The sequence below is a fragment of the Pyrgilauda ruficollis genome, unplaced genomic scaffold (assembly GCF_017590135.1).
Source record: "Pyrgilauda ruficollis isolate IOZ18807 unplaced genomic scaffold, ASM1759013v1 scaffold4, whole genome shotgun sequence".
Classification (NCBI taxonomy): domain Eukaryota; kingdom Metazoa; phylum Chordata; class Aves; order Passeriformes; family Passeridae; genus Pyrgilauda; species Pyrgilauda ruficollis.
This window is the reverse complement of record NW_024525489.1, coordinates 14,138,057-14,153,904: the sequence shown is the minus strand read 5'-3', so window position 1 is coordinate 14,153,904 and position 15,848 is coordinate 14,138,057. Positions and strand designations below refer to the sequence as shown.

At 41.2% G+C, this 15,848-nt stretch overlaps 1 protein-coding gene across 1 annotated transcript in view; it reads left to right on the top strand.

Annotated features, from left to right (window-relative positions):
• The window catches only part of SMYD3 (SET and MYND domain containing 3), a 382,091-nt gene extending 367,135 nt beyond the window's left edge, over nucleotides 1–14,956 (top strand). Inside the window, exons 11-12 of the mRNA XM_041477050.1 lie at nucleotides 8,501–8,609; nucleotides 14,255–14,956. Of these exons, the coding sequence (XP_041332984.1) occupies nucleotides 8,501–8,609; nucleotides 14,255–14,356 (211 nt within the window). The 3' untranslated portion in view covers nucleotides 14,357–14,956. The remainder of the gene's footprint in view (nucleotides 1–8,500; nucleotides 8,610–14,254) is intronic.
• The last annotated feature ends 892 nt before the right edge of the window (nucleotides 14,957–15,848 follow it).

The following is a 15,848-nucleotide window of genomic DNA, read 5'->3' as shown; positions in this document are numbered from 1 at the left end:
TTGTGTTTTCTGGCATTCTCCCAATGCAATCTGTATGCCTTTTAAAATCATTTTATAAATCCTTTGAACTAAACTGCTGATCTTAATCTCTTACTCTCCTGGTTATGCAAGGGCGGAGACAGTGTGTTCCTATCTGCAGTGACAGTCCACCCTGCCATCTTTATCTGTAGAGGTGGTGAATTTAGGACAAAAAACCCCTAGCAGCTACAAGATGTTTTAAAGCTCAGCCAGGAGAAAGAGACTATATATATAAAATATTTTCCTACTTCCATTCCAGATTGGGTACCCTTTCTTTCCTTAACATCTCACAATATCAGAAAAGGAAAGAACATTGAAGTGGACAGTTCAAAGTGAGTTAGCATTTTAAGTGGATGAGTTAGATAGATCAAGAGCCAAGATGAAAATTGCAGTTTATCCCATTTTTTAATTTTATTGAAGTTATCATTCAAATCTTGGCAGAGACAACATCTGGAACAATATTCATTTTAATGTGACATAAATTATCATCATAAGGAATATGGCAGAATGAGCAGCAGCCAGGGAGAAATAATTTCTGAGATGGATAGCTAACATTTCTTGAGAATTCAGTCAATTAAGAAGTATGATTGCTTATTTGATCACATCAGTTAAATTACTGAAACAAATAGTAATGGAACAGTATGAGATGCAGATGTGATGAAAAATATTTTGAGGCATTATTTCACAGATCTAGATCCTGAATAGTTTCCAGAGGCAGTTGTTCCACAGAAATAACAGGACATTTTTTTGAGTGACAACAGAATAGATAAAAGAAACAGAAAAATAAGTTGTCAGTCTGACACAAAAGTTTCTTAACTATGGTTACTGTCTCTATATTTTATTTACAAAATACAGCAAGCCTTTTAAGCCTCTAAAATTATGTTTACTTTCATTTGGATTGCTAGAGCCAGACAGGTAGGCAAGACAGCACAAACACATGACCCAGACTCTGCATGAATCAAAAGCCATCCTAGAGCTACAATGAAATCTGGGTTTAACTTTCCCAGAGATTTTATCTTGTAACATCAGACAAACGATTTCATTTGCCTGGGCCTCCATATCTTATCTGTGCAGAACAAAGACTGTCATGCCATGCACTTTGCTGCTTAGTAGGATGCGGCTCCTACATGAGTTGTGGGCATTGGTGAAAATCTCAATACTTGGGGGATAACCAAGAGTTTTGACAACACAAAACAATCCAAAGACAGAGAGAGAGCACATTTAAATTAGGCTGCAAAAATATACAGCCAGGATATATTTATAAGAGTATGGGGTCATCAAAATGAACCCTGATCAGAGGTGTTAGGTCTGCACATCTGTACTGATATCACCCCAGCTGACTCAGAAAATGATGACTATTTTCTGGTGTTATTTGGGTAGACCAGAAGAAGTCTCTTAGGGATAATTAGTAGTTTTGCATAGTAATCACAGAAAGCAATTTCTCCTGCTTTAGTTTGTAAGAGACCTCCCAGCATAAAATTTTTTCTAATAATGTTTTCCCATTGCTGGCAAAGCATTTTTATAATACTTTAATGATGTGCACCAGTGGTTTCCTCCAGGAAAACCTCCCTGCTAGTGCTGAGGAGCTGATCCCAAAATCCAAGTAAGAGGTCAAATCCAGGAAAAAATAGTAAAGTCTGATGCCAGAATTAGACTGTTCACTGATGCTTTGATCGTCTCCATGAGACACTGTGATAGGGAGATAAAATGGACAATAAACATTCCAGGGCAGCTGGAGTATATCAGGTAAAGGATTTAGTCTTCTACTCAAAAAACAGCATGGCTGCAGAAAGTATAATGGGAGTTGTGAAGTACTGAACTGATTTAAACTTGGTCAACCATGATAGACAGGAAGTTGTTAAGAAAAAAAAAGAGAAGGGGAAAGAGAAAGAAAAACCAGAAAGAATATAATAGGTTAACATTATTATTATTCTAATTTAAAAATGTAATATTAACATGAAAGCCAGGCACTGGCCATTTTTATGAAGGTTTTCACAGGGACCCCTAAATATTTTACACAGGTTAATACACATATATTGGCCTTAAAAATTTCAAAGTTCCAACCAGACTGTTTTGAATACTTAGCATTCAAAACAGTCACCTAGTCCAGTATCAATGACACATTCCCACTTTCTCCAAAAATAACCCCACAGCCTTGTTTGTTCCAGGCAAAACTCTTGCACAGGGCTTGTGCTCATTAAAAAATTGACCAAATTATGTATAAAGCTGCTTAAGATTACTTTCTATAAATAGAGCATTTCTTATTAAGCACTACTTTAACCTCAAATTGCTAGGTCTGGAGCAGGAATTGCTAAGTGAAATTCCATGCAGATCAGACTGAACAGCACCTTTGACTTGAAGATATGTTAACTCCTAAATGAGTATAGTTAGTTTACCTGCCTTGTGTTCCTGATGTGTGTGATTTCTTTGACTATTTCATAATTTTTAGCAGAAATAAAAATGGGTCCCTCAATTTTTCCTAAAAATATTTATTATAGTTCTTGTATGTAGAACCCATTCAGCATCCCAGCCAAAAAATAGAAATAATATGTGAATTAGTTGACCAGTTTCACATCACTGACTAAAGAAAAAAACAAGTAACTGGACAACATAAAACCAATTCCTAGGCTTCAGTTCAGTGAACAGCTTTAATGAATGTACTCAAATAATGAGGAGTTCAGAAATCAAGAACAAATCAGAGAAAGAAGAGAAGGTTGAACTTACTGGGTGCTGAATTTGTGGTGTACATTTCTGTTGTGAGGCTGATACTCTCCTCTTTATATTTTTCTTACCACCATTGCTGGAGACTCTTTATCCCTTCTGTGTTGTTGGGGCTCCTGAAACTGCTTTATGTGTTTTATGCTGTCATATTTACTTGCACTAAAAGGTACTGAAAACCAGTTTACAGTTATGTATAGCCTCACCTTTTACGTGTCATCTTAGTAAAGAGAGTTGTAACATTTCCATTTCAAACCTTTATAAATCCTTCTGCTTCTAATTACATCAGGCTGAAGACAGCAGTATAAATGTTAACCCCACAGACTGATCTGCAAGGAGTGGTAGACATCTATTTTAAAATATGAGTCATCTGAAAAGGCAGTGATTTTGCGTAGTCTCTTTTTTTTTTTTTAATACTAGGCTTTCATTCACAAGGGAACACAAAAGCTCTGACTGCTTACCTTGTAATTGGAGATCAGTTGAGTGGAATTAATGGAACTACATTATTAAGAAATAGAAGGAATTGGCTGGATTTTGTCAAGGGTCGTGGTTTTTACACTGTTCCTTACATGGAACACAAGAGATTGCTTCAAGAGATTCAGAGCTAATACATAGAATGAAGAAAAAAATACTTTTCTTTATAAAGTATATGAATACTGACTGCTTTGGGGGTTAATCAAGGCAAACCTTGAGGTTGAATACCAAGAGGACCAGTGGATTTTCTTAGAAACAGCTACTGTTTTACATGGTATAGGTCATTTCTTTGCTGAGTGAAAATTGGTATCCTTGTATTTTGGGAATGAAATGCAGGAACTGCTGCTGCTTGGAACAGTGAAGCACTGATGCAAGCTACCTGAATACTGGGAAATAGCTTTCATTTGTGGTTCTGAATAGTTAGCTAGGTGGTGCCTTCTTTGTCTCACTGGTCACTTATGAAGTGTCCCAGGCAGATCCCAGCATACGGGTTGAGCCAGGGATTATCTGAGAGCATGTGACCCCTGCAATTCTATCAGACAGGATGGCTACCTGCAGACCAGGCACTGAGAGCTGGCCAGCGTGCTCACTGCTGTCTTTGCAAGGTTGAGATGATCAGGGAGCCAGCATGCAGGTTAGGGTGTTGTGGCCCAGGTGAGCAGAGAGCTAGACAGGTACAGTCCTGCCTGGGAGGACACGGTTGTTGGGCTGTCTGTCCCCTGTATGATGCCAGAACCAGCAGGGGTACCATGGTCTGTCCTGGGACTCGTCCTGTTTAGCACCATTTTCAGTGACATGGAGGAGGCAACAGCAGGCACTTCTGTGGGGTTTGCAGATGACACCGTATTGGGGGGACCAGCTGACAGGCAGGAGGAACAGGCCAGCATGGATGCTGTTGGGCATAGATGGGAACAAAGCTGTGCTGCCTCATAAAAGCAGAGGATGTGATACAAAATGTACGGCTCTTTCTCAACCTCCTCCAGCTGTCTTGTTTACAGTGCAGCTTTACTTGTTTGTTGTATTTTGTTTAATCTCTCTTTGCAAGTGATCTACTGGGCATTGACCAGTGCCAAGGGCAAGGAAGCATCACTCCACAGAACTATGCTTACTTCAGCTTTCAGTATGTTACTGTTTCCCTTCTTGTCCCTCAGGCCCTCATAAATCTCATAAAATCCTTTTCAGATGGAAATCCTCCTCTTCCCAAGCTGTAACATGTTTTGCAGCAGGCATTTCTCTATAGTTATATTGGTCTCTTGTTGACAGTCTTAAGGTATCAGTTCCTTGGCTGGTAAATATCTTCCTTATTCTTAAATCTATCCACTTGCTTTTGTTCAGAGCAATGCATTGGGATAATAAATTGACCCACAAGTGCCTGAAACTGCTCAGTTCTTTCTGTCATGCCAGTGTTTCATAATACTGAATCCTGGGAATGTCTTGAAGAAGCGAACAGCATCTTCCCAACTTGTGCATCTCCCAGAAGAGCTGCAAGCTGCCCGGATTTCTAGTAAACTCACTCAATGGATGTCCTTCCATAAACAGCATTCCAGTAGTTCAATAGATTTATTCCAGAATATGAAAATAGACAGTTGTTTCAAATGCCAGTTTTAAGACTTGCCAAATGGAACTATGTACATGCATAAGATGAGAGCATAAATCAGCTCAGTAAAACAGCTTTGTAAATATTTATGAGCACAGGGCTCCTCATTTCACACATTTTACTCCTTCTCTGTCCTCATCTTAAGTTTTCACTTGCTTTGGTTTATGGCTGGTAGTTTGGGCTGAGTACCTGACATTGCTAAATTGCTGCCTGTGTTCCCTGCTATTGCATATACCACAGTCCTAGACCTTCAGTGACTGCAGGTGAATGCATGATCTATAGAAAGAAACACGTTTGCATGGAGGGGCATATTCTGAATTCTGATGGACCCACATTGTGTTGTGTGAAGTTTAGCAGGCGCCACATTGATGAACTAAAGCACAGCCTGGAGTTTCCTGCTTGAGCTGCCACCCCTCATTTGGCTGCAGGTGAGGCAGGACCCAAGTTTCCTCTTTGTGTGGGTATCAGAATGGGGCTGGTTATTCAGAAGGGTGAGGAAAGGAAGATTAAAAAAACAGTTGATAGGATGAAAGATAAAGGTATGGAATGACAGAGATGTGAAGCAGCTGTGAAAGAACAGTTGCAAAAGAATCAGAACTGTCAGGATATAGCAGAAACAATCTAATGGGGCCTACAGAGATGGGTTATCATCTCACGCAAAAATCTTTGTCTCCCTGTCACCTTCTCCTGTGGCCATGATCCTTCCCCAGGCATCCTGGCCTTTTGGTGGCACAGAGGAGAGGAAATGACATTTTCACTCCTTCCTTTGCAGCAGTCACAGAGGAGAGCAGAAGGATGCAATCATACAGACATTTTCTTTTCAATTTTTATGGAGTTGTGCATGTGCTCATTATTTCCATTTGTGTCCATGCTAGTGCTGGAATTTCTATTACTCTTCATTAATTCACACCAAAAGCTCTGCATTTTCTCCCTATTTCACTAGCATCAGATAGTACCATGTTGATATAATAACCAGAAACAAATTCTAAAAATAAACCTACTGATAATTTCCTAGTGTTTGTTTGACCAGACCCTTGAAGTTCCTGACTGGTCAGTGGACTGAGATAAGTGCTATCATTTTTCTTCTCTCTTGTCTGCTGGCTTTTCAGCCTTTTTGAACTGCAACCCACAAGGGGGCTGAGGAGGAGGTGCTTGTGGCAATTCAGGATGGATTATTCTCATTGAGGAATTGGCTTCTGCTGTTTCATGAGAGGCTTTGGCAGATCAAAAGCTGTTGCTGCTGAGATCCTGCCAGGCATGCTTTCCATGTATTTCTGTATGTCTTCACTGAAACTGCGTGGGATCAGTAGAATAGCAGAATTTGGGTATGAAAACATTTTTCATTATGTTTACACATCTTAATTAGAGATTTATAAGGACAGCCTGATATGCTGCCATTTAAACAATTCCTTGCATTTAATTGTGTTTACATTTTTATTAGGGAAATATAACAGAGAAAGATAACTTATTAATTTACATGCAGACTTATCAGAAGATTCCTTACATTGTACAATTTACATCATTTAATGTCTTAGCATGGATTTAATAATATTCATGCAAATTTAAGTGTCTTCCTGACTGCAGTGGCATCATTCATTAACAGTTACCCTGAACTCTGATGATTATAGGTTTGGCATAAACACAAAAAGAATATTTTCTTCAAAAAGCAGATTTTGGAAAGCTTATTGGCAATTCTTCCTGAAGTTGTGACTCATTTTGTATTTTTAGACACTGCTCAAGCACAGCTGCTGGTGTACTTGAGCAAAAAAAATGCTCTTTGATCAAGTAGGATGTTTGTCTCTGGTGAGCTGTGCTTAAGGCTTTTATTCTTTGATTTGCATAGTCTGTAGTCACTGGCATTCCCCAGGGATCAATACTCGGCCCGTTCTTATCCAACTTGTTTATCTGTGGCACAGAAGGCCCCTCAGCCATTTGGTGATGACACTAAGCTGGGGGAGTGGCCGATCACCTGAAGGCTCTGCTGCCATTCCGTGGGACCCTGAGAGGCTGGAGAATTGGGCAGAGAGCAGCACAATGGGGCAAGTGCAGGGTCCTGCACGTGGGGAGGAAAACCCCAAGTGCCAGCGCAGACTGGGGACTGACCTACTGGAGAGAGCTCTGTGGAGAAGGACCTGGGGTTCCTGGTGGATAACAAGTTGTCCATGAGCCAGCAGTGCCCTTATGGCCAGGAGGGCCAATGGTGTCCTGGGGAGCATTGGGAAGAGTGGCCAGCAGGTTGGGAGAGATGATTCAGCCCTGGTGAGGCCACCTCTGGAATGCTGTGTCCAGTTCTGGGCTCCTCAGCACAAGAAAGACAAGGGGCTACTGGAAAGGGTCCAATTGGGCCACAAAGACAATGTGGGGGTCTGGAGCATCTCCTATGAGGAGAGACTGCAGGAGCTGGGCCTGTTCAGTCTGGAGAAGACTCAGAGGGGATCTCATTAATGCATTTAAACCCATCAAAGGAGGGTGCCAAGAGGATGGTGCCAGACTGTTTTCAGTGGTACCCAGTGACAGGATGAGGAGCAATGGCCATAAACTAAAACATGAGGAAGAGCTTCTTTCCATTGAAGCTGGCAGAGCACTGGAACAGGCCACCCAGGGAAGTCATGAATTCTCCGTCTGGAGACATTCAAAACCTACCTGGATGAGTTCCTTTGTTAGCTGCTCTAGGTGACCCTGCCTTGATGGGAGGGTTGGACTGGATGATCTCCAGAGATCTCTTCCAACCCTAACTATTCTATGATTCTTGTATAGTTAGTAAAAAAACTATATAAGGTCTTTTGTAAGTAACTTAACTTAATTTCCAAGTGTGTCCCTTCACCTCCTGTTTCCTGATGGCCAGTTCCAGGCAAGTTGCATCCATGGCTTTCTGCAGCCCCTAAGTTGCTATTTCAAGATATCATGTTTTGCACATCCAGAACATGGGGCTGGGGTACAATCCACATATGATGAGCCAAGGGTCAGTGGAATTTAAAAATGTGGAGCAGCCACCATGAACATTTCAAGAGCATCTTGAGAGCAATTAATGATGATACCACTCTCCATCTACTTCCTAGGAAAAAGAGAGCATTGTTCTGGTTTTTTTAACAGAACCTCTGTTTCTATGAAATTAATTAAGAACAGGAATGTATCCTCATACTCATATCATAGCAGATACCTTGTGTAGATGAATGAGCCAAGTCTGAGATGTTTCATTGAATGTGCAGAAATAGTTCTTTTTATGCAATAGGGAGCAGCATACAAACCCTCAGAAGCAGTGGTCATGATGTTACATGCCTGCTTTCACTGCAATCCCACTCCTTCATCTTGGACAATCTAGGACTGGGTTCTCTGATGAAGCTTCCTCTTAAAATTATGCCTCTCCAGAGACCAGAGATTATCAAGGACCTCTGTTTGCAACACTAACTACAGTAAATGCTATTGTATTATCCAACAGTAGCAAATTAAATAATCCCATTCCCGTCACTTTCTAACAGGATAACGTTAAAGGCATTCCTCTGGGATGGAGAGTAATAATTTGATAATTCCCCTCAGTATTTCATGCTTCTCAATATTGCAGCTAATTTTCTCTGAGTACCTTATTAACATTCACAATGACTTTGCAGTCCCACCCTAATAGCTCTCCGAAGAGGCAGTGACTGTGAAGGTGAGAGCTGACAGTGACATGTTTTCCTCCTTTTTCCTCTACAGACTGTATTATCCTGGCTTCCATCCACTGAGGGCTGTCCAGCTGATGCGAGTGGGCAAACTGCAGTACAGTCAAGGCATGGTTCCTCAGGCACTGGAAACCTTGAAACAGGTCAGTACGGTGAAATATTTTTTCTCTATCCCTCTCTCTTGCTTCCCCCAAAACTTCTGTGTGATTCCCTCCTCATGCCTTTGAATACTCCTCACCACTTCTTCCACCCGTGGTGCTCCCCAGGCTGCAGCTGGGTGTGGTGATGGGTCACTGTTGCTCAGCACAGCATTTCAGGCACTGACATTCTCTAGCATCAGTCACAGCTAATTACATTTTGATAGCTCAGAGGTGCCTGAATGAAAAATTGCTATTAGATCTGAAGAGATAAAATTATCTCAGTGCTTCATATGTTCCTTATTCCTATAGCAAAGTGATTCTGAGAGCACTGAAAGTACAGGAACAGAAGAAGAGCTGCGGTTTCTACCCTCCTTATTCCTTGTTGGGTTCTGTGACTTCAGGCTGGAAAACTTTGTCTTTAACGCATGTATTTTATTGTGAGCCACACTGAAATCAACAGGCATGTCCCTTGATCCCTCATGTTTCTTATCATTCATCATCTTTGATCTGGTTTTGCAGCTGTGCTTTATTAGTTACATTTCAGCTTTAAGCCATCCCTCTTGTACCTGAGCTGACTTTTATATTCATTTCCTTGTACCTCAGGCTCTTATTTGTCTTGCTGTTATATTGCTGTTAGTATCATCTTAAGTATATTAAATAATCCCTTTCCATGTGCAACATGTCCTCAGGATGTAGAATCTTGCCTCCCATCTCAAGCCCTCAATCACTGCTGGGGTGCTTTGTACCCCCTGGAAGATGTGCTGCCTCTAGTTTCCTTCAGAAAGGTCTTATTCCCTTATGTTATGGATTGTCCTGTGATCACTTGCCCTGAAGACTCTACACGCTCTGTGTGGTTCCCTGTCCTGGCCCTTGACTCACCTCCAGCTCCTGACACAGCTCCTCATTGCCTTTGCTGGGTGCTGCCAAAAGCCACGTGGCCCAGCTACTTGCCTGTGTCTGCTGGGCAGGACCAGGCCCAGTTGTGGCACCAGTGTTGGAAAGAAGTGAAGAATTTGGCTCTACATTGCCTTCTATTAATGTCCATACTATATGAAGTGCTTTGTGGCAACTGCTGGGGGGTAGAAGGGGATGGGTGTCTCCACTGGAGGTGAGGGAGGGGTGCTTTTCCACTCCTGCCCAGGTCCCCTATAAAGATAATATCAGTCATGACTGTCTAGGTATTAGTATTTTGTGCTTACCTTTTCTTCAACCCCCATATCTCTGTGGTTTTAACATCTGAATAATGATGCAAGCTGAATACTTTTCATATGTTGAAGTAATAAATTAGTATTTAATATGATGCCACTCTTGCTAAGTCTCGGTATAACTTAAATCTTCACTTGATGTATTTTACTTAAATTATAGCCAACTCTGATCATTATAAAGCAGACAGAAGAGTAATCAATTCTATTTTTATGTATTATTCAGAAGTATGTCATATACCTCTCATGTGCCAGGTAATCCCTCTGGCATTTTCCCCAAAATATTGATAATTTCCAAACATTCAAACTTTCCCTTTTATCAATGGAATGAGACTCCAGTCAGAGGAGCTTCTGTTTTCATTGACACTGCTACAATAATATCAACAGGCATTGTTCTAATTGCATTTCTAATGTGATACTGCATTAGATTAAACTGGTGCGAATTCCCCTGGAGACAAAGGAATGCTGCTGGTCAGTGAAGGTGGACATTGCAATGGGGATTCATGTGTTTTTTTGTGAAGAAGCTGACCACTGCAAGCCAGATGGCTACACTATGATCCTTTGGAAACTGAGCAATGCCTAACACAGAAACCTTTTCTAGGCTGTGACCTCCTCTTTCTCTGCAAAGGGACATTAAGGTGCTGCTTGCCCTTCTGTGTCATACTTCAGCGAGCCTCTAACAGAGGCTCCAAGTCATTGATGCTCCACAAGGACACAGTAAGTGCTTTACAGCTGAGGTGTAGGATCCTGTTGTGGCTTTGTCTATTCCCTATTCAGCCTCCCCTTTTTCACCCAAGTGTGGGACAAGGCGAGACTGAACTCCCACTCCCTGGGAGCGCAGCTGAGAGGAGGAAGAACTTCTTGTCATCCTGTTTCTCCATGTAACTTCTTCAGATGAGCTCTGCAACTGATTCACTTCCTTGCTTTCTATACCGGAACAAATTAGAGGAAGACATAATTCCCGGTTTGTTGTGACTAAAGGATGTGATTCCTAATATTACTCAGATAATGTCCTAAAGTTATATGAGAACACAATTTGCTCCTTTGTGGTTAGATGTGTCAACAGAGCATGCCACATGCTCAGAGCAGAAAGTCGATTACCTTCTCTGCTTCATTACTCTTCTTAATACACTCTGACACTGAATAGCAGCACCCTGTTGGAACCCTCGTCAGACTAATTTCACTGTGGCATTAGGAAGAAGGATATGGAAGGTGCAGAGGAATTGAGATCTGAGTGGAATTCACCTCACATATAAATCCTGTTTAATCAGGCACAGCCTCAGAGCTGCTGGGGATTGACAGCCTCTCTGCAGCAGACACATGGTCTGTTAAGACCAGTAGATCTCACTTGGCTCTGCAGCCCAGCCCTCACTGCTGCTCTCTGTGCCACAAAAAAAATGAATCACTATCCTAACCACCTGCTCTTACAGCCCTATGGGTTTAGATCTCTGCCCTGCTCCCCTGAAGAAGGCTTAAATAATGTGGAGGGCCCATTAGAAAGAAATCACCCCCTAAACTTATATTAGGCCCTGCAGAATCTTATTTGCTAGATTTTGAAATAGTAATTTTACAGAGAGGCAATACTCCTCTGGAATGAAAACTGAAGGTAGTATTTTACAACCAACATATTATTTTTAAATTTTATACAAATATATGAAAGATCTAATGGAGGACAGATTGAGTTATAAATCTGGAAAGCTTTTGTCAGCAAAAGACAGGAACTGGAGCCCAATCTGAAAAACAGTTTGAAGTGCCTGACATGGCATGGTCATGGGAGTACTTTTGTCCCCCATGAGCTGATGGGTACAGCTGTCTTGTCTCATGAACATCTACAACAGGTACTGTACGACTTCCCTTCTTATAGAATTGCCTGTTGTGGAGGCAAAAAGCAGAGGAATTGGGGTAAAATCCTTCCCAGGTCTCATAGGAACACTGAAGAAATCCCTTCTCTAGGTGTTTGCGTCAAACACTGAGCTGTTTACCAGCTGTCATTGATAGTATTCCTGTGCCTGCTTTAACAACCTGTACACTTCAATCAAGAGAGATGGAAAGCCGCACATACTCCCTCTGAAATACTAGCCTACACTTCCTGCCACTCTGGCACGTGGCCATTTGCTTCCTGCTTTCCCTGTGACAGAGCTGGGCCATCCTGCACCTGCCCATGGTCCCGCAGCCATGGCCATGGGCATCCTTTCCCATCCCTGAACAAATCAGGCACAAACACATGCACTGCTCCTCGTTTACATTCATGGAGCAGCAACCCTACCTCTGCTCTAATGGGGTTTATATTCTTCAGGATGTGACTGATGACACCATGGCCTGTGTTGCCATTGTAGCTTTTCATAATTAGATTTTCTCATTTAGCTGGGAGGGAGACCACACAGACGACACGAATCCGCTCAGCCTCAGCTCTGCTGGTGAGCTGTGGGATTGAGAGCAGGGCAGTGGGCAGAGAGCCCATGTGCTCCTGCTTCTGTCCAGTAAAACTATTCATTGCACTGGAGCTGAAATTATTCCTTTTTGCATTGACCTTTGCCAAAACAGCTACATAGCCTAATACCAGTTGAATTTAGGGATTACTCAAGTCATTGCTGTTCTAACTTTGATGCAGCTGGTTCTGACTCGTACAGCAGTGCATGAGATGGTACATTGCATAAAAATTATTTCCTCCAAGGAAACAAAAGGATAAAGACTGAGTGCTTTTGTCTGCCATATTTATGAAAGAAGTGGAAAGAAAATGTTGAAAGTGGGAGAAAGGCAGCAATGGTAGCATTAACTCAATATTAGGTTTTATATTAAAGATTATTGGTTTTTAATGGAGGTATATCTATATAGGCATCTCTAGCTGTACATCTCAGGGTGTCAGGGTCCAAGTCCATCACTATGAGCCTAACTTCTGTTCTGTAGTGGGGCTGAAGATCCAGGTCAACTGCCCCAGGACTGTCACTCAGATGTATCCAGATGCACAGCTCTTAGCATACATCATTCACAATAAATCCGTCAGCTTTCTGGGACAGGGCATGCAAGCACTGTGCACCAATATGTCAGGATCCAGGGCCAGTTCACCCAGCCACTTTGCTCTAGGCTGATCCTGTCCCCTTCTAATTAGTCTGGGTGCAGCTGCATGTTACAAAAATTTCGTATTTCTGATTTTGTTTCACATTTCTTTGCTATTTCTAAAAGCAATGAAAGTTTTTCCATCTTTCTTTTTAACTGTGTAAATTTCATCATTTAGTAGTATCATTTAGCAGTTTTTCAGTATGCTTCAAAAATTTACACAGTTTTTAGAGCTCCTTACTCACTATGATTTGTTTTGACTGATATTTCAACTTGTTCTTTCAATCTTGTGCTGCCTCCCTCTTTTAAGAATTAGCAAATTTGATGCAAAAATAAACTCTGCTGGAATTTCCATATGCCTGCCAGTCTTCATAATTTGGAAGTAGGCTTTCATTCATTCCACAAAAGTATATATTTACTTTTGTCTATCCAATTTAAATGAGGCCTCTTCCTCAACATTTCTTCCCCAAGAAGAAATGCTGCAATTCAAAGCAAACTTAGCTGAATTTTGTCAGCTACTGGACAGGGAGCCCTTTGAAACATAGGCTGCATCTAGTTTTTTGCAATTCTTCAGTTCAGGATGATGAAAAATCTCTGATCTTTTCTCCTGCCAGTACACTACTAGCTCCTTTGTTCTGTCTTCAGAAGTGCTGAATCAGCTTCCATCTAGGACTTCCCTCCTTGCAGGAGGAATTTAATAGAGGAAGAATCAGAAATGCCATATGAAAAGTGATGATCTAAACAAGACCTGGGCAAAGAGCATTGCAGACATACATGTGGCAGGAAATCAGCAACTCTACAGGTAATATCAGCAAGCATAAATTAGCCCAGCAGTGGAAGATGACAAACATAGAGAAAATAGTCCCTGGCAAAAGCAGCAAAGACCCATTCCCCTGCATGCCTTTTAGTGAAACAATTAAGGTACTCATTTTTTTGATGCTATGTATTGTTGCTTCTGATAGAGTTAAGGTTCTTTATTCCATGGGTTAAGCATTAATCCATTTCTATTTTTACAGGACTTTCATGAACATCACAGTCATCTTTTAAATAATATATCAAAACCTTGGGTATTGTAGTTGACCAATCTTGAAACAGCCTTATTGTCTCAGTGCAAAATTATCTCTCTCTGCTGTTGCATACACTCAGTTGTGCAACATACTTGTGGGGTTTAACCCCTAGGAATAATGTGTCAATGCCTCCTTCTTTGTCAGGGACAAATCACCATGCACTTTAGGATGCTTCACTCCTATTTCAGCCATGCCATGCATTCAAGTCCCCAGGTGCCAGCCACTTGAGGACCAGTTCTTGCACCCCACCCTGCTCCAGGGTCCAGCCCCTTTGTATGGTCTGCACAATGACTAACATGTCCCTTTTTGTTCTTTCCTGTAGGCCTATAATATTATGAAGGTGACCCATGGGACAGATCACAGCCTGATGAAAGTCTTGATGGACATAAAGGAAGAGTATGAGGCCACGATGAGAATACAGTGAAGATAATCTCTAGTCTGGAAAACAAAATATTTAAGGACAAAGAAGATGTTTTTTATTTAATTGTGAAGGTTCTCAATGGTTTTAGTGTCTTTTCTATAGGTCCTATTTGCTTTACAAAAAGGTTTAATATTAGTTTTGCTGTATGGTCTTAATTGAGTGGATGTTTGGCAGATTTCCTGTAATTTTCAGAGGGTTTTTTGTGTCATCAATCATCAGTCTTATTGACAATAACTAAAAACCTAATTATTTGCTTGTAAGTATTGGCAAAATGCATACAGAGTCTTCATCAGTTACAAAGTGATCTAATTCCACTGATATCAACAGTCATTTTTTTATGACTTTTATGAATTGCTGGCATCTATTTATGCCAGCAATTAGGAACCTCTTGTCAGACTCTTATAAATTAAGAGAATATACTTTTTTCCCTTTACCTTGCCCTTTGGTATGGTTTCCGAAAGCCTGATCCAGTGCTTTTTGACATCAAATAAGTTTCCTATTGTTTTATATGGGATTTTCTTCCCTCCCAATAGATCTGCAGGGCTTTGTCTGTCTTCTTCTTTCATTTCATACCTTATCATATTGAATACTAAAATGGATTAAATAAAAAATTTTATCATAGGTGGAAATTGCTTACTCTGCTTTTCCCCATTTTGCCATCTTCAAGAGTTTCTCACTTCATAACAGTTTTAAAAACAGATGTTTGGACCTGTGAGCTCAGTGCTATGGCTTCTAGACCTTTCTGAGTCTGTGGGGTTTGAATGTCACATCCCCAAAAAGAGAAGCCCAGAGACCTACAGATGAACACATCATCCCTGGGGAAGACAAGGATGTCTTGGAAAGCACGGGCACACTATTTCCCCATGCTCATCAGCAAGAGACTTGTTCTTGCCAGAGCTGTTTACTTCCATTTTTAACACAGAAACAAATATTAACAAAAGCCAATATTTATGAGGGACATTGAAACTTAAATAATTTAAGGCCTTTGAAAGTATTGCTTCAGGTGTGTCACTCCTCTAACAATTTATTGCTGCTACTCCAGCCATGACTGTTACTTCATTAATCCATCGTTGTTGTAAAGTCAGGCTTTTTTCACACCAGTAACCTGACACCATTAATTATTACAAGATGAGAACACATTTAAAAAGAAAATGAACATTCTGGGTGTAATTTACAGCCATGGCACACAAATGCCAGGGCTGAGGAAGATATCTCCTTTCAAGACGTTTGAATTTGTTCCAGCGTTTGGAGCGTTCACTTGCCCGGCAGTAATGTGCAGGCAATAACCTCTGAAATGCAGTGCATTTCTGGAGTACCTAGCATGGCTTGCTGCCAGAGGCCAGGTCATATCAGCCACCCAAGAAGTGCAGTAATCCTCACAGAAATTCACTGCTTGGCTGGGTCTTCCTGCTATTATAAAAAGGAAATTGTCTGGGGGAAAAGGTCAGACCTTTGCATTTATTGGGAATTCTGACAAAGTACTGATGGACAACCA